The following is a 24,531-nucleotide window of genomic DNA, read 5'->3' as shown; positions in this document are numbered from 1 at the left end:
AAAAAACGCACTGTACGCCACCCGATCGATTACCGCTACCTAGGAGACAATACAACCATTTAATTGGCACCACCATCTTTGCGACCGGTTCTGCTGTTGGGGGTATTAAAAAGACAAACGATCGAAGCAAACGTGCATGTGATATGTAGCACATTTCTTTCCAATTCAGCTAGCGGCCGCAGTGGAAACAACATTTTGAATTGAATCCATACAAAAGAGAATTCTGGTTTGGTTTATTACGGTGCGCGTATGATACTGCACCTGTTCGTCCAGAATCTGGTGGTTTGTTGGTTTTGAGTCGGTATCATGACGCCGTGCGACCGGCACTGCCTTGGAATGGGTTCGGATCGGTAGGTTCATGTTTTGGTCGAGTGCATTCCGTGCATTTGCGCGCCACAGCGGTAGACCCGGCAGCACCAAAGTCTAAACAAAAACCTTCCCCGGGTGTGGACTGCTATGCTAAGTTCTTCTTATTATTATTATTATCATTATTGGCGTAATGGCCTACGCGATCATGCCGGCCTTTTCAGGACTTGAGTACCACGTAGCCGGATAGTCACCCCTTGCTACGGCGGACGGTTCATACGCGGTTAGAACCCACGACGGGAATGCAGATGTGCGGAATGATGACGGTGCCGCGGGACCGCTCCTATCCTGCGTGCAACTTGCATACTGCCACACTGTCTCCTGCTCGATGCATACGCTGCAGGCAGGGGGAAGGATGCAGCTCCACAATAAAATAAAAACACCGTCATGAACACCTTCCTTTCTTAGACCGATGGATCATAACATTCCGGAAGAATACACATTTGGCGACAGTGTTGCACACACACGCACACTCACACCCTTGCGCAGACGGCTCAGCCTATCTATGTAATCTACGACATACGAAAGGAAAAGCATAGTGTCACATAAAGTTATGCTTTATGCAAACGGAGAAAAACAATGCTGCCCGAGCCCACATAGGCCAAAATACAAAAGATTTCGGCAAATTTATGAATGGGTATATGAATGTTATAAAATTCTTTCAATACTTACTAGTTATCATTGAACTCATTCCATTGTTGAGTTTGTGGGTGTTTGCAAACAGCTACGTAATGCCCACCAGCAGTAGATCCTGATGTTATTTAAGAAATAGTAAATAATATGGACAAAACTGTAAAAACATATTTTCCACTTACCCATATGATTCGAAATTCCATACAGTGAATAGTATATTGGTCCCGAAATGTCTTCTGAGGCATAAGGTTGCAGATTAAGAGCTCGATTTTTGGTAGGAAACTCAACAATATTGGTCAATTTGCTCCAACGTGCTTCCGAAAATCTTTTAAGATCTTAATTATATACAAAATTAAGGAAAATATTAAAAAATATTATGGAAAGCCTTATTTAATGGAGAAAAATATTGTCATTCCATTGTGAAATCTATCCTTTGAACAAGATTTGACAAATTTCATTTCCGATTTGCTCCCGTCCCGTTATCTGTCACTGTCGATAGAGCTAGTTGAATTTACTACTGATGATTGATAAAACAAAAAACAAGACAAACTACAATACAAAATATAAATGATTGTTTAAGATAAAGCTAAGAAAATCAATAACATAAATAATAAATGTGAAAGGTCACATATAAATTATCCAGCCTTATTACACTTAAGATAGGTATTTTTGTACCAAAGTCTTAGTTTGACAGATAAATGTCAATGGAGAATGACAGTATTCTCCTCCGTCTGGTAAGGTCTTGAAATTCAAATCACGTAGTAGAATATATTAAATATTATTTCAAAAGGATACGTATTACTAAATACCGTGGAAAACGTTCGATCGTCAATCTTTTAGTGCATTTTCGACGTGTATCGCAATTCGAACACGTAGGTTGATCTATTCCATCCATAATCTCCTCCTTGATAAACATTTCGAGACAGTTTTCCAGCTTGCAACGGGAACTTGATGATGGTAGAGGTAGACTTAAAAAAGTAACGTAAATAAAGAGTATGTTACGAGCATAATACACACAAATTCTTGTTTAGAGTAAAGCAGCTTCTGTAGTACTGAACCAACATCGTATGCAATGCGGCATCGATTATGCAGCAAATGCTACAGAATATCAAAATATTACGAATCTGCGATGTAATATTGTTGATACTTACATCAACATCAGAACGCCGAGATAGATCAACGGAACAGAATATTGAATAACATGATTATATCTCACATGTTCTGTTACGTACGGAAACATGCAACATAATGCGAGTTTACTTGAGTTCCAAAAGCAGAAGATTTTTTAATTGTTTTGAAAAGGCAAAGCGAGGGGTTTTGATGCCAGAGCGAGGAGTTTTAAAAGATATTTTTAAAACTGTGAAGATGACCAACGCATACTTGCTTTGGACTACAATTGAGTTCGTACACAAAATTGAAGAGCTGAAAAGTTATCACACACATCTTTCTTCCTTCTCCTCCTTCTCTTCCCGGGCTGTAATATTTAGCGTGGTGGTAATGCTGTAAAAAAAATGGTTTGAACGTGCCACAAAAGTGATGAAGATGTGGATGCGTGGATAACTTTGCAAAGCAGAACGGGATTCTTTAAAAAACTGCAAGGAAACTGTCCAAAACTAGTAAAAATATTAATCCTTTGACAGTACCATGATTTTTAGAAAAATCACAAATCCATAATGAAAAAATGGCAAAAAGTTGACTAAAGAAAATAATTTTGGTTCATTCTGAAAGCCATAAATTTTCACAAAAGATGATTTTCAAAATGTGTCATTATCATTGTTTTATTCCATCCCCTTCCCCCTGCCTGTCGATTGAATCGAAACAGAAGAAAATGATTCTCCAGCCACGGGGCCCCAACGACCATCTTTCCGGGGGCCCTTGTCGCTAATACTCTGTCCACTTGTAGACATACGGCATACTACAGACTAGAGATCTTCGGCGACCGCCTAGTCCGCCTACCGTTAGCTCCGCCGCTGGTTCATGACGGTGTTTTTTTTATCGTGGAGGTACATCCTTCCCTCTGCCTGCAGCGTATGAACCGGGCAGGAGACAGTGTGGCAGTATGCAAGTTGCCGCTGGATAGGAGCGGGCCCGCGGCACCACTATCATTCCGCACATCTCAACAGCATGCTCGTCATGGGTTCTAATCGCGTATGAACCGCCCGCTGTAGCAAGGGGTGACTATCCGGCTACGTGGTACTCAAGTCCTGAAAAGGCCGGGATGATCGCGTAGGCTATTCTTCTTCTTCTTCTTTGGCACAAAAACCGTCGTCGGTCAAGGCCTGCCTTTGTACCCACTAGTGAAGTGAGCTTGGCTTTCAGTGACTTATTGTTACCATAGCAGGATAGTCAGTCCTTCGTATGGGGGCACGGTCTATTTGAGGCTTGAACCCATGACGGGCATGTTGTTAAGTCGTACGAGTAGACGACTGTACCACCAGACCGGCCCAAAGCCCAGGCTATTACACCAATAATAATAATAAGAAGAATAACAAGCCAAGCCACCAGATTCTGGACGGACAGGTGCAGCACCATACGCGCACGGTAATAAACAAATCCAGAATCCTGTTTTGTATGAATTCAATTTAAGTTTTGTTTCCACTTGCGTCCGCTAGCTGAATTGGAAATAAATGTGCAATACATCACACGCACGTTTGTTTCGATCGTGTGTCTTTTTAATACCCCCAACAGTAGAGCTGGTCGCAAAAATGGCCAATCAAATGGTAATGTTGTTTCTCAGGTAGTGAGGTCAAAAATGCATGGAATTTGTTGCCGTAGCCAGAGGCGGATTTATCCATCTCGGGGCCCCAAGCGGTTGGATGTAATGGGGCCCCCATTGGCCACTGTAATGCCAGAATGATATGTATATTTAAGCAATGTGATAAAATACTTCCCATAATATTTTCTAAAATATTTCATTAGCGATATATGTTATATTCCGTAAACAATATATATTAATAATCCCAGATAGTATTAACTATTCCTAGACCAAAGTTCGCTAAATATGTTTTCGTCTAATCTTCTTCCTGGCAAATTCGTCTATTATATCAATCGTATCTATACTATTGAGAAGTTCTTGTTCTATATAGATCAAAGATAAATTGCTTAACCTAATATCGCTTAACGTACTACGTAAATAATTTTTAATTCGCTTCATGGCGGAGAAAGATCGTTTTCCAGCGGCATTCGATATGGGCATAGTCAAGAAAATTCTTGTAATTGTTTCCACATTCGGAAAAGTGCAAGACATGTCTCGGAGTATTTTATATATATATCTATAATGTCTAAAGCTGATTTTTCATGCGATGATTCATTGTATTTCATGAATAGAATTAAGTGTTCAAATTTGTTCCATCAATGGGGCACTTTCCGTTTTCGCTCGTAGGCTAAAATTTCAGCCTGTCAGCTGTTTGCTTTGTATAGCAGTTTTCGAGCAGCTATCTAAGTGAGTATAATATACAGGTGGGCTTATCCCAAGGTGTATGAATTGAGAAAGCTGATTTTTATCGCTTCTGCTTCTGAATGAAGATTGTAAGAGTGTTTTGAGTATTCGTCAAGCCTCCAGAAAGCTCGTTGGAGCAAAAGTTTTCACTCGTTCTTTCAAATAATGATATTCAAATTTGGTTATAAAAAATTCTATGAGACCACCTGGACTACATACACTTTGATTCCAGATTCGATCACCTGAATTCTTTAATGCACCTTGGGATAAATGTAAACAAACCCTTGTTTTCGAGCAGGTACTCGAATCTAATTCTAGCTTTTAGGCTAAAATTTTCTAGACTGAAAATCGCCGGCTAGTTTTTTGTGTGGTTTTGTATGGATTGTTTACATGATTTCAGCCTCCAACTGTCAAACTCCATACAAAAAACTAACTAGAATCGTGAAGGCCCCCAATGTCAGTTTTGAACATTGTTTTTATCTTTTCTATCGAATCTTACCTCTCAACTTAGAATATGGATAAATCGAAAAATAGCTGGTATCGCGAAAGAATTGGTTTAAAATTAACAGTCGTTAAAAATTAACCAGAGTCGTTAAAAATTGCTAGAATTTGGCATCGCGAACGCATTGAGATCATTTGTTAATTTTAACGACTGGTCCTATGCCGTCGTTAAACAAACGACTGTCAAGAGCGTATGCGATACAAACTAACAGTCGTTTAATTATACTGCTCGAATTTTTTACCCGTGTTTGCCTATATGCGATATCGAGCAGTCGTCAACTGTTTTGACGGTCGTTTATTTTAACAGGAATGAACAACAAATGAACTCGGTTACACCAAAATGAGCTTTAAACGACTGTTAAAATGTGTTCATTTATTCGCGATGCCGGCTAATATTCGAAAAGGGTTTACTATTGCTTCATAAGCTTCCATTCTTTGTTTAAGTTGCTCTCTTATAGAATCGCAAATCATATAAAACGAATTTATTTTGAAATTCTCTTCTGTGGAAAATGTGTATCCCTGATTTGACGCTTAATTTCTCTTTCGTTTTTGTTTTGGTTCTTCTTCTGTGCTGAAAGACAATCCGGACAGCTTAGTAGCTTCTTGCACTATCCGACCAAAATCTTCTCTAACGCTTTGATTAAATGCCACCAATGATCGAAGAAGTTCAGATGCTTTCGATACCTCACATTCAAGCGATTGCAGCGATTCGCTAGTAGTATATATGCGTTGAAGTAAGCTATTCCATGTTGCCGTCATTAAAGCGGTTTCAAACCGATTCATTTTTTTCAGCAGTGAAGAAGCTTCTATTGACTTTTTTTTCGGAGCTATTCTCGCTAATTTCTTGTAATGTTCCTCTACTTTGATCATATCCAGCTTTTAAAGCGAATATTGCATCTGCCCTAGCAGACCATCTTGTGTTAGAAAGGCATTTTAACGTAACTGATTGTAGATCACTTGTTTTCAATTTTTCATTTAGTATTTTCCCTCTATGTGTTGAAGAAGAAAAAAATGTAAACAATTTTTGAACAAATGAAAACTAATTAACTGCTGAATTACAGTTTTCGGCTGCAAAATTCCCGACTAAATTTAGCGAATGGTTTGCACAAGGTATAAAAGTAGCACTAGGACTTAAGTTTTTGATTCGTGCTTGTAATCCTTTATATTTGCCAGCCATATGGGCTCCATTGTCATACGTTTGCCCGCGACAGTTTTCAATATTTAAATCTAGTGTTTGCAACATTTCCAAAACTTTGACTTCTAAATACGACGCATCATGTTTATCTATGGGAATAAATGCAATAAATATTTCTACAACTTTACCAGAATCCATGACATATCTTAAAATAAACGTTAATTGATCCGTGTGTGCTATGTCTGGTGAAGAATCTAATACTAGGCTAAAATATTTTGCTGCTTTGATTTCGTTCACTATTTCTGTTTCTATTCGTTTTCCTATTACTTCTATAAACTCGTCGCAAATGTGGTGTGATAAATAGTTTGCTTTTCCCTGGCCACTGTTTCCATATTTTTGTAAATGTAACTTCAAAAATTCGTCATATTCGCTCAGGTAGTCCAAGCAAGTCAATCAATTTCCCTTTCTTTCTGAATCGTGCTGCTCATTTTGCCCACGAAAGCCTTAACCTAGACGACCTAGTAATTTTATCGTAGAAACTACCCTCTTTAACACCTCTCTCCAATATACTTGATGATTTTCTTGTTCTTTTAACAAACTAGAATCTATTCTATTGATTTTAGAAGTTCTTTTGTACAATGTACACATAGCAAACATATGGTCTTTAGATTTTTCATGATCAGTTAATGTTCCAGTAATGGATCTCCAATTATTGAACCCTTTAATTAATTTAGATTGTGAACACGAAAATAATTTACAAGGATAACAATAGACACTTTTGCTTGTTTCAGAAAAAAATAGCCAGATTCTAGCATCTTTTGATCCATTCGGTTTGTTCCTGTAAAAATGGTCCAAATGTAGACATCGATAGTACGATACACCGTTGTCTGTGTAAATGTTTTCAACGCATCAATATTACCATGACTTTTAGGCTTATTTTGTATAACATGCTCTATCAAGTCATCAGACACAATTACAGGCCAAAGAGCAATATCATCCATCCACGCATTGTCTGTATTGTTTTCCCCCTGTGTCACATGTTTATCTTCATCAGCATTACATTTTATTTGATGTGAAATATCATTGGACACTGAACATGTACCTCCCGAGAGGTTTGAAGCATCCGATGATTCCACGCCAGGAACCAAAAACTTATGTAACGCATTTTTTTGCTTCTCAGCGACTTGCAAACTCTGTTTTTGCTTTTTACGTTTCTCTGCACCACTTGCATAAACTCGTTTCACGTTTGCGATATTTTCCTGTAATTTCAAATCACGATGGTACATTATGCTAAGAAAAACGTTCACTAAACATGCCTTACCTCAATTTATATGGAATTCAGTAAAACATTAAAAAATAGAATGTAAAAATAACTTTGATGTTTTAACCATTAAATTTGAAAAAAGCAGATTAAACCACTAAACCCCAGTTGCGACGTATCAGATGACCAAGAACAATTGACTGTACAGTTGCGAAAGTGTCCTGACTCCAACGTGTGTTTCAACGCGATTTAGAACTGACCGATTTGGAACGGTAAAATCAATCAGCGTTGCTTCGTTGGTAGTGTGCAAGTCTGCAGGAATGAAAGAGAACAATAAAAGATAGCTGCACGTGCGGGTGTGATAATTGTCTGATCACTCTCACACTCGTGCACCGTGCAGCTATCTTTTGTAATCCTTTGTCATTCTTATTCAGAGCAAGTTAAACTGATTGCTCATACAGTCTGTTCTGGAGTTACGCGTTTCTCGACTTACGCAGATTCAGAGATAAGCGGTTTTCTAAATTTGACAAATGAAATATCAAATCCGTACAATTTTCTTGAACAAACGTCCAATGCAGTATAATTTGCATTTTTGCTAATAAATTTAATCCACTTAAAAACCAAAAATACACGAGTGTTCTGCACGAAACGTATCAAATAATTGATAAACGGCCTCAGCACAATTTTTCGATCGAAAAAATTCGATCGATCCGGCTGTCATTTTGGTGTCTTTTGACACTCATTTCGCCACCAAGGTGTTCATTTTACTGGTCTTTTTGAAAACTGTTAGCAGAATTTGGGGCAAGTGTGCCATACGGGGCAAAAGTGCCACCAATCATTTTTCCTTAAAAACTTTAGTTTAATGATCAATTGTGTATACAGTTGGTTGCTTTCCAATGACTAGGTATACTGAACCGAATTTCATATAGATCAATCGATATTTCCCATTGTTTTGAACTGATTTATGTTGAGTTTCATAATTGAGCAGAATATTATAATTTTTTAATCCAACCAAATAAGCTCTTAAAAATCATGCGAACAATCAACCGAGAACATATTTACACCACCGTATAGCTGAGAAAACGTGAATTTTTTTGTGGGGTTAGTTGAAAAAAACTTTCTTTTTGTCACTGAAAAATTCAATTTCAAAAAAGTAACAACTTTTGGGGCAAAAGAGCCATCTCTATTTGGGGCAAGTGTGCCACCATCTTTCATAGGCGCGAGCTGTCAAAAATGTAAACATTGTTGTAGCGTGCTGCGGAATGGTGCGCTATTGTGAGCGGATTCCACCCCAGAAAAACATAACAGTAACAAACCATATTGTGGTATAGTTGGTGGTCAAAAAGGGTACATTGGTGACTCAAGACATCTAGAAATACATACACTAGTGGTACAAACGTAATTATTTCCAATTATCTAAGAAATACGGCTATTTTAACCAAGTGGCCGTCTTGCTCCATACGAGTGGCACTCTTGCCCCATAGCCCAAAAAACAACGTCTTTTTGGACCCTTTTTAAAACGCTTCAAAAACTGTTTTGTTTGCACTTTTTTCAAGCGAAACTCATTTATTAGTGAGGAGATAGATGTAAAATGGTTATGAGATTTAAATCGGCTTTTGAAACACACGTTTTAGTGCGTTATAACTTGAAATGCTTAAGGTGGCACACTTGCCCCAAATTCCGCTTTACCATGACACTCACGAGCAAAATGAACTACGCTACAAAAATTCGATCGTTCCGCTTTGTATGGGGCAAAATCTGCGACGCATTGAGCTGCGGAAATTATCGAATATCAAAAAAATGCCATAAATCAAGGTTGATGTTGATCAGTCTAGGGTTGGACGTTGCGGTATTTTTTATGTTTAATTTTATTTTAACAAACAACTTAAAAACTAAGCGGATTGCGCGCGCGTCCGATCGCTGCCGTTGCCGTTCGTGGAAGAAAGTTCCCGCTGTTCGGGCGATCACCTTTCTGCTGTTGCCCTCTCACGCACACCAACCAACGCGTTGATGGCCGCCAAATTATGGCACTCTAATTATAGCATTATCATCTCTTATGGTTCAATTCGCTAGTTATAATATTCGTTAATTATAGCATTGCAGCTGCCTCAGCTCCTAACTCTTGTGTATAAACATCCTCTCCCCCTTGATATGGCATATCAACAAATCGATTGCTACCGGAACAAGCACAACACAACAAACTCCCGTCAGAACGGTGCAAACAAAATACAGACTGCTGCACGTGCATTCAGTGTTGATAACTATTCTCCTATCAATTTCACTATGTTCAATCAACCTGCTCTGAAGCTGCGTCGTCTATTGAAGATGGTATCGGTAGCAGACATATTTTTGTGATGGGCCGTTTGTATATACCCTTACTGGTGCGCACAGTTACTACTCTCGTTATTCCGTCCCTTCCAGCATGCGTTTCCACAATACGTGCCAAAGGCCATCGGGTTGCGGGTAACAGTTCATCGATGAGAATGACCATCCTGCCGATCGTGAACTGAGGATTCGTTTCATGTCCCACCGTATCCTTTTGCAGCTCTTGTAAATATTCGCCTTTCCAGTGGACCCAGAAACGCTGCACGTAGGTTTGTAGCTTCCAATAGTGCTCCAACCGGTTTAAGGGAACGTCACACAAGTTAGATTCGGGAAGTGCTTGCATGGAAGTGCCGATCAGAAAATGGCCCGTAGTTAGCGCCGCCAGTTCATCGGGATTTTCTGAAAGAGGAAGCAACGGTCGCGAGTTCATGACCGCTTCGATTTGCGTTAGTACCGTATAAAAATCTTCAAATGACAAACGAGATGCACCGAGGGTACGATACAGATGCCTTTTAGCTACCTTCACTGCAGATTCCCATAGCCCGCCGAAATGAGGAGCCCTTGGGGGATTAAAGTGCCATGATATCCCTTGGGACGTGCAGAACTGATTCACTTGCTGTTCTTCTTCCTTTCTAGCGATGAGCGATGCCAATTCTGTTATCTCGTTACTAGCTCCTTCGAAGTTTTTTCCATTATCCGAGTGAATGTGACACGGCTTACCACGGCGAGCAATGAATCTTCGTAGAGCTGCTAAAAAAGCTGATGTAGACAACTCACATACCAACTCGAGATGTACCGCCTTTGTAGCGAAACATACAAAAAGGCAGAAATAAGCCTTGCAGGCGGCTGCTCTTCTGTGTACCGGTTTTAAGTAAAATGGGCCGGCATAGTCGATACCCACATTGCTGAAAGGCCGGCTAGGGGTCACTCTGGATGCGGGTAGTTGTCCAATTCGCTGGCATGCGATTAAAGGGTCCGACCGAAAACACCGGAAACACTCCCGCGATATGCTTCTGACTAACCGTCGAGCATCCAACGGCCAAAACTCCTCTCTTATGTTGCTTATGAGATTTCGCCCTCCAGCGTGAAGAAGTTTCCAGTGATAGTGAACCACTACGTTGCGTGTAAACGGATGTCCCTTTGGAAGGACAGCAGGATGCTTTGACTGGAACGGCAAATCAGCTAAGTTTAACCTTCCTCCGACTCTAAGCACACCTTGGTTGTCCAAAAACGGGTTGAGATCTCTAATCGACGAATTTTTCTTTATAGGTTGTCCGTTCTGAAGGGCTGAAATTTCGTTTCGGAACGCATCGTCTTGAGCAGTCTTGACTAGAAATACCTTTGCCTCCTCATTCTGCTCGAGTGTCAGTACGATGGATACAGGATCACAAGAAGGCTTCGTTCTCGCCTTCAACCTTAGATTCTTTATAAATCGCTTGCAGTATGCAATAATGTGCAGTAATTGGGAGTATGATGACCACCTTTTGAACCAAGGGTTAACTGCAGGCGATGCGCTGGCCACAGCAACTAACAAGCGCGTTTCCTTTTCGATGTCGGTCGGTACTAGAGGTTCAGACGTAGGTCATTCAGTGGAAGGTAGCGCCAGCCAAGCTGGCCCAGAGAGCCAAATGCTGCTTTTTATAAAATCGGGTGTCGTCATGCCTCGTGAAACGAGATCAGCCGGGTTCTGCTGTCCAGGTACATGCCTCCACGTGTGGCCCTTCGTACATTGTTGAATGTCTGCTACTCTATTTGCCACATATGTTTTCCAGGTATTTGGAGCTGCTCCGATCCAATGTAGTGTAATACTGGAATCGGACCAGAAATGTACTGATTGCACAGTAAGCTGAATGGCTTTGGCAATGTGTTCGTACAGATGAGCCCCTAATACGGCACCGCAGAGTTCTAATCGAGGCAGGCTTATACGCTTCAATGGAGCTACTCTAGATTTCGACGCAAGCAAAGATATTTTAATATTCTCCTCGGCATCCTCGCACCTTGCATAAACGCAAGATCCATATGCCGCCTCTGAAGCATCAGTAAATATGTGCAGCTGCACATTCGATCGTAGGGCGAAACAGTATCGTTCGATTCTATAGCAAGCCAAAACCTCCAACTTCTCATAAAACTCTTTCCATTTCAGCCCAAATGACTCAGGTACAGTCTCATCCCAACCAATCGATAACGCCCAAAGCTGCTGCATCATTATTTTTGCTCGCACTACGACAGGAGCGATAAGACCCAACGGGTCAAATAATCGAGCTATCTCCGAACAAATGCTCCGTTTAGTAGAGGGTAACTGTATTGGCTTGATGTTTGATGCAAAGCATAAATTGTCGTGCTCAGGTTCCCAGGAGACACCTAGGGCTTTTACAGTTTCGTCGGTATCAAACTGCAATGATGACTTAGTTCCGATTTGAGAAGCATCGAGCCCTTGCAAAACCTCTAAACGATTTGAGGTCCACTTTCGTAATGGAAAGCCGCCCTTTAACATCATTCCAGTTAGCTCAAACCGGAGCTGTATAGCTTCCTCAACAGATGATGCCCCGCCAATGAAGTCATCTACGTAGAAATTGCGAATAGCACGACTGGCAAGAGGGTAATTGCTTCCTTCGTCCTGCACTAATTGAAGCAAAGTGCGCGTAGCTAGGAAAGAGGAAGGAGCCAAACCGTATGTGACAGTATTCAGTTCATACTCTTGTATTGGTGATGTTGAGGCGAATCGAAACAATATTCTCACTAATGAGCGGTCATCTTCATGCAAAAGGATTTGACGGTACATTTTTTCTATATCTCCGACTAAGGCCACAAAATAGGTGCGAAAACGCAAAATAATGTCCAACAGCTCATCTTGCACAATAGGTCCCACACATAGTGCTTCGTTGAGTGAGTAGCCTGTAGATGTTTTCGCGGAGCCGTCAAAAACTACTCTCACTTTGGTAGTGGAACTGCTCTCCTTTATGACTGGGTGATGAGGCAGGTAATATGTTTTCATGGAGCTTGACACATTTCCTTTAACAGGCTGCATGTGTCCGAGATCTATATATTCCTGCATGAAAGCATGATACTCCTTTTTCAATTGCGAATTTCGGGATAGGCGCTTTTCTAATGCGTAAAATCGGCGCAACGCCTGGCTCTTCTGCCTTCCAAAATTGCTCTATTTTTTCTTCCAACGAAACCATTGCTACTCGTGTTGGGTTTGAGTGAGGATTAACGACCTCCTCGCTTGCAGGACCGACTACGAGCCACCCAAACACGCTGTTGATCAGTATTGGTAATTTATCTGCCAGATAAATACGCTCTGCAGTTGGAAAAAAGGTGTAGAAATGCTCTGCTCCAATTATCATATCTATTGATTCGGCCTGATTAAAATGAGGGTCCGCAAGGGATAGTCCAGGCGGAATGTTCCAGCGACTTATATTAATGTGGTGGGAAGGAAGTTTTGCAGCTACTTCATCCATTAGCAGGAAATTTACTCCACAAGAGAATTGGCTGGTGCGAGATCGAATTTCAGCATACACGGACTCCCGCACCCTCGTCGTAGAACAATCAGCACCTTTAACGTCAATGTCCAATCTGGAAGTAGGTAGACCTATTAATTTTGCCAATCTTTTGCTTATTAGGTTAGGTTGTGATGCGCTATCTAATAATGCTCTTGCTGGATGCTGATTTCCAAACGCATCCACAACCATGACAATTGTAGTGAGTAAGAATACCTCTCGTTGGTCCATTGGGGCTGCTCGGTTTTCGTTTTCCAATGCTGCTCTGCTGTTAAATGAAGCGCTGGGTGCTACCGGAGGGCTGGTATGTAGTGTTCGGTCGTGGGATTGCTGCCGGCGTAAAAAATCAAAGGAGTGCAATAAAGAATGATGCTGCTGGTTGCAATGTTTGCACCGATTGGTCGAAGGACAATCTTTCATGCTGTGGTCGACTCTTAAACAATTAATGCAGAGATTCTTCGCTCGCACTATCTGAAGGCGTTCAGATTGCGGAAGTCGCATAAATTGGTTACAGTACCATAATAAATGATCTAGTCGACAGCAAGGACATCGTTTTGTATTATTTGCGGTGTACGAATAGTACGAAAGATGCGAAGAGGGTCTTACGGCAGGCGCAGATGTAGAATAGAAACGGAGTCTAATGTCTTCATTCTTCTTTGTAGAAATTCTATTAACGCCTCATATGTTGGCTTTTTCATGCTAGCTGCCTTGTCTTCCCAATGTGTAAGAGTTTCCGCTGGTAGTTTGGAGCACAAAACATATTCTAACATTGAGCTCCATTGGTCGGTTGGCTCTCCTAGCTTTTGAATCATTTTTACATGCCGATTAAATTCGTCTACCAATCTATGCATGTCAGTTGACGTTTCTTTTCGCAATTGTGGGATGCCGAACATTTGAAAATCGCTCCTTGCGCTCCTGCCAAGCGATGGAGTAATTTGTTGCACACAACGGGATCGACTCTATCAATCTAGCGGCCTCACCAGTTAATGAAGCTCTCAAATAATGGAATTTTTGTATATCCAAAACACTTGCATTGTTGTGAACTAATGCTTCAAAAGTATCATGAAATGCCATCCAGTGCATTATATCACCGTTAAATTCGGGTAAAGAGATGGCTGGTAATTTAACGTGGTTTTGGATGAGAGAGTGGCTTGGATTTTGAACGTGGCTCGAGCCAAGCTCAGAGCTAACGGTTTGAGCTGTTTGATTAGGCATGTGTGATAGCATTGCGCTTTTCATAGCTATAAACCTCTCCTCAAAATTATCCATTAATTCCTCTTCCTCTAGCTTCTCAGCTTCACTGGGCGCTAACAAACACAATTGCGTATGAGCCGTTTCAAATTCCTTTTCCATGCCTTCAATCGTTTGGAGCCGGACAGGCACGAGATGCTTATGTTGTTCAGGCTGGAAGTTTGCTAAGAAAACTTCATTTCTTTTCAGCTTCGTGAATAAGGAATTCAACTTTTGCCTTAGGCTCGCAATTTCGGTCATCTTTATACTTGACCTGTTGAGATGGCGGGATTCGGAAACCGTTGCAACGATGATGGCGGGGAAACACACACAGATGACGACGGATGGCTGCTCCAAACTGCGACTGGCGGGAAACACACACAGGTGACGACGGATGGCTGCTCCAAACTGCGACTGGCGGGAAACACACGCAGGTGACGACGGATGGCTGCGCCAAAATGCGACTGGCGCGAAACACACGATTACGAAGACGGATATCACACGCGCGAAAGTAATAGGTTGCGACACGGACGATAAGCTGACGTTTTCTCACACTAATGCTCAACGGGTTGAACAGTAACTTAAACTTAGTGTTCTTTGTAACACGACGTTACACGATTCAAAGACGAACGAAATTATAATAGACACAAGACGCCTCACAGTTTTGTTTTAACGCGACCGCGGTGAATCGCCGATTTGTATAAAAAAAAAAAAAACGCGATGGCTGCGGTAGGACGCTTCTTATAGCTTTTACTCGGCAAGACGCCGACGAAGGCGGCAGTGAGCCTGTCCTTTTGGCAACGGACTGAATAAGACGGAGACACGGACACGCAATCAATGAAGATTAATAAACGGCACGATTGTCCTTTTGCAGGTTGAAATTTCACATTTACTGGCCGCCAAAGTTCGTACACTCAAACACGTTTTAACAATCGTTCCTTTGCACGGTACGCACTAAATCACATAACAAAAAAATGATCAGCGAATAAATCTTTTCACTTAGCGCTTATCGAAAAAGGTTTTCAATCCTGGTCACGGCACCATATGATCAGTCTAGGGTTGGACGTTGCGGTATTTTTTATGTTTAATTTTATTTTAACAAACAACTTAAAAACTAAGCGGATTGCGCGCGCGTCCGATCGCTGCCGTTGCCGTTCGTGGAAGAAAGTTCCCGCTGTTCGGGCGATCACCTTTCTGCTGTTGCCCTCTCACGCACACCAACCTACGCGTTGATGGCCGCCAAATTATGGCACTCTAATTATAGCATTATCATCTCTTATGGTTCAATTCGCTAGTTATAATATTCGTTAATTATAGCATTGCAGCTGCCTCAGCTCCTAACTCTTGTGTATAAACAGATGTTTTTGAAAAACGTCATGTAAAAGCAAGTTGCAAAATGGTTTGGTTCTTTTTCAATATTTTGAGTGATAAAAAAATATTTATTAATTATTTTAAAAAATTGTTTACCTGGGGGGCCAACTTCATGTAGGGGTATAAAAGAAATAGTTATACTGTCAGTTTTACGTGAGCACCTATCGAATTTTTTCGATCGAAAAATTGTGCTGAGGCCGAAAGTGTATGAAAGCCTAAAATAAATCAAAAAATCAGTTGTATTTGGGCCGAAAACCGTGAAATTCGACTTACGCTAGTTAACCATCCTATGTGTATGTGACACACCACTATATTTACCAATAGCTATAGCCAAGCACCATATTCATATAAGATAAGCCGTACACTCATACATACAAGATAAGATTAGGATTAGAGTTGATAGGAATCAAACTAGGAGAAATAAAGACAGTTAGAATCTGGAACTCAAAGCGTTCGCATCATTTGATCCGAAAATATATTAACTCGCTGATATACGAGTTACGCGGATTCCTCGGGACCGCATAAACCGCGTAACTCGGGAACAGACTGTACAAGTGAATTCGCTTTTGTAGTTGTGTTCAAGGTCAGAGCTCCCCGAGTGGTGATTATACAGGGTTACAGAACAATAAATAACTGTCCAAATATTTATAGCGATAGCCTGTTTGTGTAGCCATCAGGACATACCACGCACACCGTGGCGTTGACGATTGGAGAAGATAAATGTAGTATGCATCTGAACAGTTGTTTCTTGGACTGCAAGCCCTGTAAGTTTATCACTCTACACTCGCACACCATCCAGCAATCCTTAATCTTTCTTTTCTGAGTGTGTGATTGATTTAACCTTTGAGGACAACACACAAATACTTGTTGGTCATACAAAACAACTAGCTTCAGTCCTTGTACTCGGGGCCCCTTTTCAGTCGGGGCCCCCCGCGGCCGCTCAGTCCGCTTATAGGAAAATCCGCCACTGGCCGTAGCGGACAAAAATGCATCGAAATTAAACAGTTGTGGGGTTTCCGCACGAACGCACGCACAAAAAAAAAAAAAAAACACACACACACACACACTTGAGTGATGAGTTGGAGTTGAGTCATGAAGGACGTGCTTTTGCTGTCGCTTCTGATCGAAGCTGTTTTTTTATAGTGTTTTAGTGCGATTCACTGGTGCTTTTCCTGGACAAGGAATTTGGTTCTGCCTGTGCGGGTGAAGCCGCCACTATAGAACAAGGTCGTGTTAGAAGGAAGTGCGGTTGTTTGTAGTGGTGTTGCCGTGGAAAGTATCTCGTGCATTTAGGATACACACTGTACCACTTAAATATTGATGGTGCGCGTGAAGTATAGTTCGGTATTACGAGTGCCTCTACGCACACTTGATTTTAGCGAGTAGTGTAATTGTGCTGGTGAAGCTAGCAGCACCCAGTGCGTGAGTGACTCGAACGTAAGTTCTGTGAGTTTCAGTGACTTATCGTTGCGTTCGTTGCGTTGTGTGTGGTATCCAAACACCACCGGTATACTGTGTGCGTATTGAGTGTATTACGATCATCGAGTGCGTGAGTTCCTTTGAGTTAACGTGCGGAAGAAGCATTAAGGTGCGCATACACGTACCGTGCGCGGTTAGCGTCTTAGGGTGCGCATACACTCAAAGAACTAAATGCGCTGCGTATCTGGATTCGCCTGACGGAATGAACGGAAACGAATCGCTTCATCCTCGTCCGCTAGGGTCTGCCCTTAAGGACATAGGCGCCTTTTTTGGTCGTAGCAGCAAGACGCCAAGATCGCCCCCGAATGATAATGTGCAGGGTTCTGTTTCACCGGCGGTGGATGTCGTTGACTCTGTAATGGGATGGGATCCGAAGCCCCATTGAGGGATAATACAGGCTCTCCCATCCAACTCCTATTCCGACACGTCCTCGTCGTGCAGAGTGGTAACATGTGTCACCACATATCCAAGCTTGGGTACACGGGCTTGACCCAACCCCTTGGGCGGATGGTGGCACATGGCGAACCAGGAGGGGGGTGGGTATCTCGGGAAACTGGGTGCCTGAACGTCGGGGGGGGCAACCTGACGCTAAACAAAACGGTCACGTGGGTGCGGGGCCAGTCACCCAGTCCCATGAATCAACGACTACGGAAAGCCACAGAAATTTTCGAAACTCTAAGCGAAGCCGGAGCCTTGAAAAAACTTGATGATGCCCTAGCCACACTGAGCATGGACCTCGTAGCTTTACAAGAGATTCGGTGGCTAAGGAACGGTGTGCACAACAGGCGTGGTAAGCATTGCTACGCCATATATTACAGCTGCCACGACCGCCACCGCGTGCTCGGAACGGGTTTCGCCGTAGGTCCCCGGTTGAAACCCGCAATCATGGATTTCAAGGCTATAAACGATAGGCTATGCACCCTGCGCATGCGAGGCAAATTCTTTAATATAAGCCTCATAAACGTTCACGCCCCTACCGAAGATAAAGAGGAAGAGGAGAAGGACCTTTTTTACGGCCTTCTCGCTAGAATTGTAGATGCGTGCCCCAGGCATGACCTCATAATCATCCTGGGGGACTTCAACGCAAAAGTCGGTAGGGAGCCAATGTACCGCCAATACACTGGCTGTCACAGTCTGCATGAGCACAGTAATGATAATGGTAGTAGATTGCTCCAGTTCGCCGCAACGAACAATCTGGTTGTAGGAAGTACCAAATTTGCGCGCAAAAAAATCCACAAGATTACATGGGCGCACCCGGGTGGAGAATCCTTCAAGCAGATCGACCACGTGTTAATAAGCCGCCGACGACAGTCGAGTCTGTTAAATGTCAGAACATATCGAGGAGCCAATATCGATTCCGATCACTACTTGGTTGGCTTAGTGATACGTTGTAGAATTGCCCGCCCCCGCACCAATGGGGGCGGAGAAAACACGCAGGCTCGGCTCAACACGGACTCTCTAAGGGACATTGCTGTCCAACAGGAATTCAAAACCGCTTTAGAAGAGCCTCTACTACCAGAAGACAGATACGAAACTACGAGCGAGAGGTGGAACGCTCTAAAAACAAAAATAATAAACTGTGCAAGAAATATACTCCCACCACGTCGTGGCAACACCAAATCTGGCTGGTTCGACGATGAATGCAGACAAGTGACCGAACGTAAGAATACTGCATACCGAGCAATGCAGCAACGGCATAGAACGCGGGCATGCGCAGGGGAATATTCACGGCTTAGACGCGAAGAGAAACGAGTTCACCGCTCCAAGAAGCATGCTTTGGAAGAGCAAAACATGCGGGAACTCGAGCAAACCAGAGAGGCGTACGGACCGACACGAAAGTTTTACCAAGCGATAGCAGGTCACCGAAACAACGTTGTACAGTATCGGACAGAATGATAGGACCCTAGTTTTTTCAACGCACCGTACACTTGTTTTGCCACGTTACTTGTGTTTGTGTGTGTGTGTGTGTGTGTGTGTGTGTGTGTGTGTGTGTGTGTGTGTGTGTGTGTGTGTGTGTGTGTGTGTGTGTGTGTGTGTGTGTGTGTGTGTGTGTGTGTGTGTGTGTGTGTGTGTGTGTGTGTGTGTGTGTGTGTGTGTGTGTGTGTGTGTGTGTGTGTGTGTGTGTGTGTGTGTGTGTGTGCGAGTCTGTGTGTGTGTGTGCGAGTGCGCGGGTTTTTGTCTGAAGAAACGTAGCTTGACATGGTTTCATATTGCATTGAAAGCATTCTGTTTATGTGTGTTATCATGTGAAACAGCGTGCGTTCACACTTGGATAAATGCTAAAGTTTGCATCGACAGCAGCGCTTGTTCCCCGGACGAGAACGCAGGTGTGCTGTTTCATGAATGTGAATACGACACCGGTGCGAAATGAAAACGCGCACAATAGCAATGAACTCGGCATTCCCTCACAGGTGTTTCTCCAGTGCACGCCATTGAAAGGCATGCGTGCATCTTTGCGTTGAACGTTGTGTGCGCATGGGAAACTTTGTGTGTGCATTGAGCAAGCGCGCAGGTGTTCTTTTCAATGGGCGTTTTGTTTCATGAGCGCGGCAGTATTCTGTTCTGGTTTTGAATGGATACATGCTCACTCGCTTACTCATTGATTGTTTTTATCCATACGCTTTTTTGCTGCTCGACAACGATGTGATTCATCGCGTATAAAAGCAGAACGCAGGCAGTGCACGGCATCAGTCGTGTCCAAGTTTTTAACCAGTGTGTTCTTGACGGTCTAAGCAAGCAATTTTTATTACAATGGGTCGAGGTAAACATTGTACCGATTATCAGCGCCATATCATTAAGCGAATGGCGGCTGCTGGCATTAAGCGCAGAACGATCGAGTTCGTGATGGAACGATCGCGCACTTTTGTGGCGAACGCGCTTCGGACAACCGAAACGCGCAAGTCACCCGGACGTCCTCGGAAGACCACGGCGGAGGAAGACCGTAAGATTGTTAACATATCGAAGAAACATCCGTTTAGCTCGGCACCAGAGATCCGAGGCAGACTGAAATTGGCGGTGACGCCGAGAACAGTTCAGCGAAGATTGGTCAGTGCCGGGCTACTCGCGCGAGTGCCAGTCAAAGTGCCCAATTTAACACCTGCGCATAAAAACGCACGGGTGTTATTTGCAATTGAGCACATGTTCTTCGATGAAGAGGATTGGCGCAGGGTTTTGTGGTCAGACGAGTCAAAATTCAATCGACAGGGGTCGGACGGACGTAGGTTGGTTCGGCGCCCTGTTAATTGTGCTCTTGATCCGAAGTACTGCTTCAAAACTTTCAAGCATGGCGGTGGTAGTCTCATGGTGTGGGGATGCTTCTCCTACTATGGGATGGGTCCGTTGGTTCGAATCCACGGTAATTTAAATCGGTTTGGGTATCGAGATATTCTTGATACTCATTTGCTATCACACGCTAGGAAAAACCTTCCTCGGTCTTGGATGTTTATGCAAGACAACGATTCTAAGCATACTTCCGGGACTGTCCAAACTTGGCTTGCTGACAACAATGTCAAAACAATGAAGTGGCCAGCCCTTAGCCCGGATCTCAATCCCATTGAGAACCTCTGGGCAATTTTCAAGAAGAGGCTGGGTAAAAACATACCGGAAGATCTGGATCATCTCTTCGATCACATGCAAGAGGTGTGGAGCAAAATTCCACCTGAAACGATCCAGAATCTGGTGATGTCGATGCGTCAACGCATGATTAATGTCATCGTGGGCGACGGCAATAAGATCAAAAACTGAGCTTATTGCATTTTTGAATAGGGATCACTGCTCGCGAGGGCGGTGGTCCTGCAAATTACAACAAAAACCTAACCCAAAACACAAAAAAACTACTGACAAATCTATCCGAAACGACCTACTTGTGAAACAAACACACACATCAATACACATTCAAACATACATACACACACACACACACACACACATGCACACACACACAAACACAAACACATACAAACCACACATAAACTTGACCCAACGGGTGCATGGTGCGTTAAAAAACCAATGCCCTATCTTTCTGTCCGATACTGTACCTAAGGTAACCTGTTGTCGCAACAAGGATGGAGATCTGGTCAGTAACCAGTCAGAGGTCCTCTCGCGGTGGGCTCAGTACTTTGATGAATTACTCAATGACCAGTTTAGCGAACAGCTAGAAGCGCCACTAGCAGATAATGTGATGCTACTGCCACCTAGCACAGAAGAAACACGAAAGGCTATCCGTCGGCTGAAAAATAACAAGGCACCCGGAACCGACGGAATTGCAGCCGAACTGGTCAAGAATGGAGGTGCACGACTAGAAAACGAGATTCATCAAATTGTTACTGAGGTGTGGGATAGCGAATCGATGCCTTGTGATTGGAATCTCGGCATCATCTACCCCATATACAAGAAGGGAGATAGGTTGGACTGCAACAACTACAGGGGTATTACGGTGTTGAATACTGCCTATAAAATATTATCCCTGATCCTTCAGGATCGCCTTGTCCCGCACGTCGAAGAGATAGTAGGAAACTATCAAAGAGGATTCCGAAACGGAAAATCAACCACTGATCAGATCTTCACCATGCGGCAGATCTTGGAGAAGATGGCTGAATACAAAAACGACACATACCATCTCTTCATAGACTTCAAAGCCGCATACGATAGCATAGCCAGGGTAAAACTGTACGACGCTATGAGCTCTTTTGGAATCCCGGCCAAACTGATAAGGCTAGTTAGAATGACTATGACCAACGTCACATGCCAGGTTAGGGTGGATGGAAAACTCTCAGGACCTTTTGCTACCACCAAGGGTCTGCGCCAGGGGGACGGGCTTGCCTGTCTCCTATTCAACTTGGCGCTAGAGAGAGCCATCCGTGACTCGAGGGTGGAGACTACGTGAACCATCTTCTATAAGTCAACCCAGATCCTGGCATACGCTGATGATATAGACATCATTGGTCTGCGGCTCTCCTATGTAGCAGAAGCCTACCAAGGGATTGAGCAGGCGGCAGAGAACCTCGGATTGCAGATAAACGAGGCAAAGACCAAACTGATGGTGGCAACATCAGCGGGCCCGCCAACAAATAATCAGAATCTACGTAGGCGTGACGTGCAGATAGGTGAACGCACTTTTGAAGTCGTCCCACAATTCACCTATCTGGGATCAAAGGTCAGCAACGACAATAGCATGGAAGCTGAGTTGCGCGCAAGGATGCTGGCTGCCAACCGATCATTCTACAGCCTGAAAAAGCAGTTCACCTCAAAGAACCTGTCGCGACGGACGAAGCTGGGACTATATAGTACCTATATAGTACCAGTGCTCACATACGCCTCTGAGACATGGACACTGTCCAAATCTGACGAAACCCTCTTAGCCGCGTTCGAGAGGAAGATGCTCAGAAGGATACTTGGCCCCGTATGAGTGGAAGGACAATGGAGGAGCCGCTATAATGACGAGCTATACGAGATGTACGGCGACCTCACTGTCGTACAGCGTATAAAGCTCGCCAGGCTCCGGTGGGCTGGCCATGTTATACGCATGGAAACGGACGACCCAGCCCGTAAAGTCTTTTTAGGCCGTCCACATGGACAGAGGAGGCGTGGTAGGCCCAAATTGAGGTGGCAAGATGGCGTGGAGGCGTCCGCCATTAAGGCCGGGATAACGGACTGGCAGACGAAGGCGCGAGACCGTGAGCGGTTTCGGACACTTCTGAGGCAGGCCAAGACCGCAAAGCGGTTGTAGCGCCGGATAAGTAAGTAAGTAGGATGTCGTTGAAGTTACGCCGGAAGAGCAGACTTCAGCCAGCATGGAGTGCCAGGAAACTTCCCATCCTATCAAGGAACAGGGTTTCGAGGCTAGTGCCAGCAAACTGCAAGAAGCTCTGATGGTAGCAAGGGAGCTGCATACGTATACGAAGGATCGGAACTATGTACATGCTCCGATAAAAAAGATGTCAGTGAGCATCCTCTCGGCGTTATCGTGTATCGAACGGGAGCTGCTGACTATGAAGTTGCGAGCGGAGAGGGCTGAAAAGGCGCTTCGCGAGGTCCAATCGGAACCTCCAGAAACACCTATGCCTGGGAAGAGAAGTAGGAAAGCGAGAACGCCAGAGGAAGCAGAGGACGCTAAACGAGCAAAAAACGATGCTCCCTCTTGTAACCGTCCAGATGCAGAGTACAGCGAAGGGGTTAAAAACTCAGAGAACGGTGAGCTATGGAGCACAGTTGTCAGCAAAAAGGCCCAACGCAAGAAGAAGATGGGAACCATGGCGGAGGGTAAGCAAACAAGAGTGGGTGAACACAACGGCCCAGTTAAACCCGTACCGCGACGACCAAAAACGGAGGCAATCCTAGTTGAGACAACTGAAGTATCAACGCACAAAGACATCCTCCGCAAGCTTAAAGCTGACCCTGAGCTACAGTCGTTCGGCAAACAAGTTGCTCGAATAAGAAGCACAAAAAATGGAGGATTGCTATTTGAGCTTAAGAAAAGTGATCAAACGGAGTGCGAAAGCTTTTCCGGAAAGATTCAACAAGCCATTGTTGAAGCTGGCAACGTAAAGTCTTTGGGACAAATGGAGACAGTAGAAACTCGTTTCATCGACGAAGAAACGGAAGCAGCTGACGTAGAGAGGGATCTGAGAAACCAGATAACTGGCCTCGAAGGCTATAAGGTGGAGGTAACGATGAAGCCTTCCTTCTCTGGTATGCAGGCCGCTCTAGTGAAACTCCCGGTAAAGCTGGTGTCGGTGGTTACAGGAGCAGGAAAAGTGCAAATCGGTTGGTCAGTCTGCCCGGTGCGTATAAATATACCGAGCGGAAGATGTTATCGCTGCTGGCAAACCGACCACATTTCTCAGGACTGTTGTGGACCAGACAGAAGGGACTGCTGCCTGCGCGGCGGGGAAAAGGGCACTTCGCTGCTACGTATCGTCAGCCACCACGATGAGTGCTTTGTCCAGATGGATCCAACGCGCATCACTCTAGCGGAGCATTCTGTCCGGCGGCTAAGAAAACAGCACCATGGAAGTAGCCCAGATAAACCTAAACCATTGTGAAGAGGCACAGGCACTACTGAGCCAGGTGATGGTGGAGGAGATAGGAGATATTGCCATAGTCTCTGAGCCATACAGCGCTCCAACAGGCTCTAGTAGCTGGGTGGCAGATAAGACTGGGAACGCTGCAATATGGGTGACAGGCAGGTACACTGGTGGGCATAAAAATAGGAACTTTTTTCTGTGACCGAAAGACATAGTTCTTGTCAGAAATATTTGGTAGCCCTGAAAAGGACTGTTTAAGTGGTTGT

General features: G+C 43.7%; 1 protein-coding gene across 14 annotated transcripts in view; it reads right to left on the bottom strand.

Moving 5' to 3' along the window:
• The window catches only part of LOC4575976 (ubiquitin carboxyl-terminal hydrolase Usp2), a 218,138-nt gene that overhangs the window by 15,761 nt on the left and 177,846 nt on the right, over window positions 1-24,531 (bottom strand). For 12 of the 14 annotated variants that reach the window (XM_061663206.1, XM_061663209.1, XM_061663208.1 and 9 more), the window contains 3 exons: window positions 1,795-1,967; window positions 1,182-1,334; window positions 1,039-1,117 (listed from right to left, as the gene is read on the bottom strand). The exons of 1 other annotated variant lie outside the window; for it this stretch is intronic. In XM_061663206.1, coding sequence (XP_061519190.1) covers window positions 1,039-1,117; window positions 1,182-1,334; window positions 1,795-1,967 — 405 coding nt within the window. Of the gene's footprint in view, window positions 1-1,037; window positions 1,118-1,181; window positions 1,335-1,794; window positions 1,968-24,531 lie in introns of those variants that run through there. One more of the 14 variants, XM_061663202.1, reaches the window with a different exon arrangement.

This window comes from Anopheles gambiae, chromosome X, assembly GCF_943734735.2.
Source record: "Anopheles gambiae chromosome X, idAnoGambNW_F1_1, whole genome shotgun sequence".
NCBI classification, from domain to species: domain Eukaryota; kingdom Metazoa; phylum Arthropoda; class Insecta; order Diptera; family Culicidae; genus Anopheles; species Anopheles gambiae.
The sequence above is the reverse complement of the archived record's forward strand: the minus strand, read 5'-3'. Positions and strand labels throughout refer to the sequence as shown.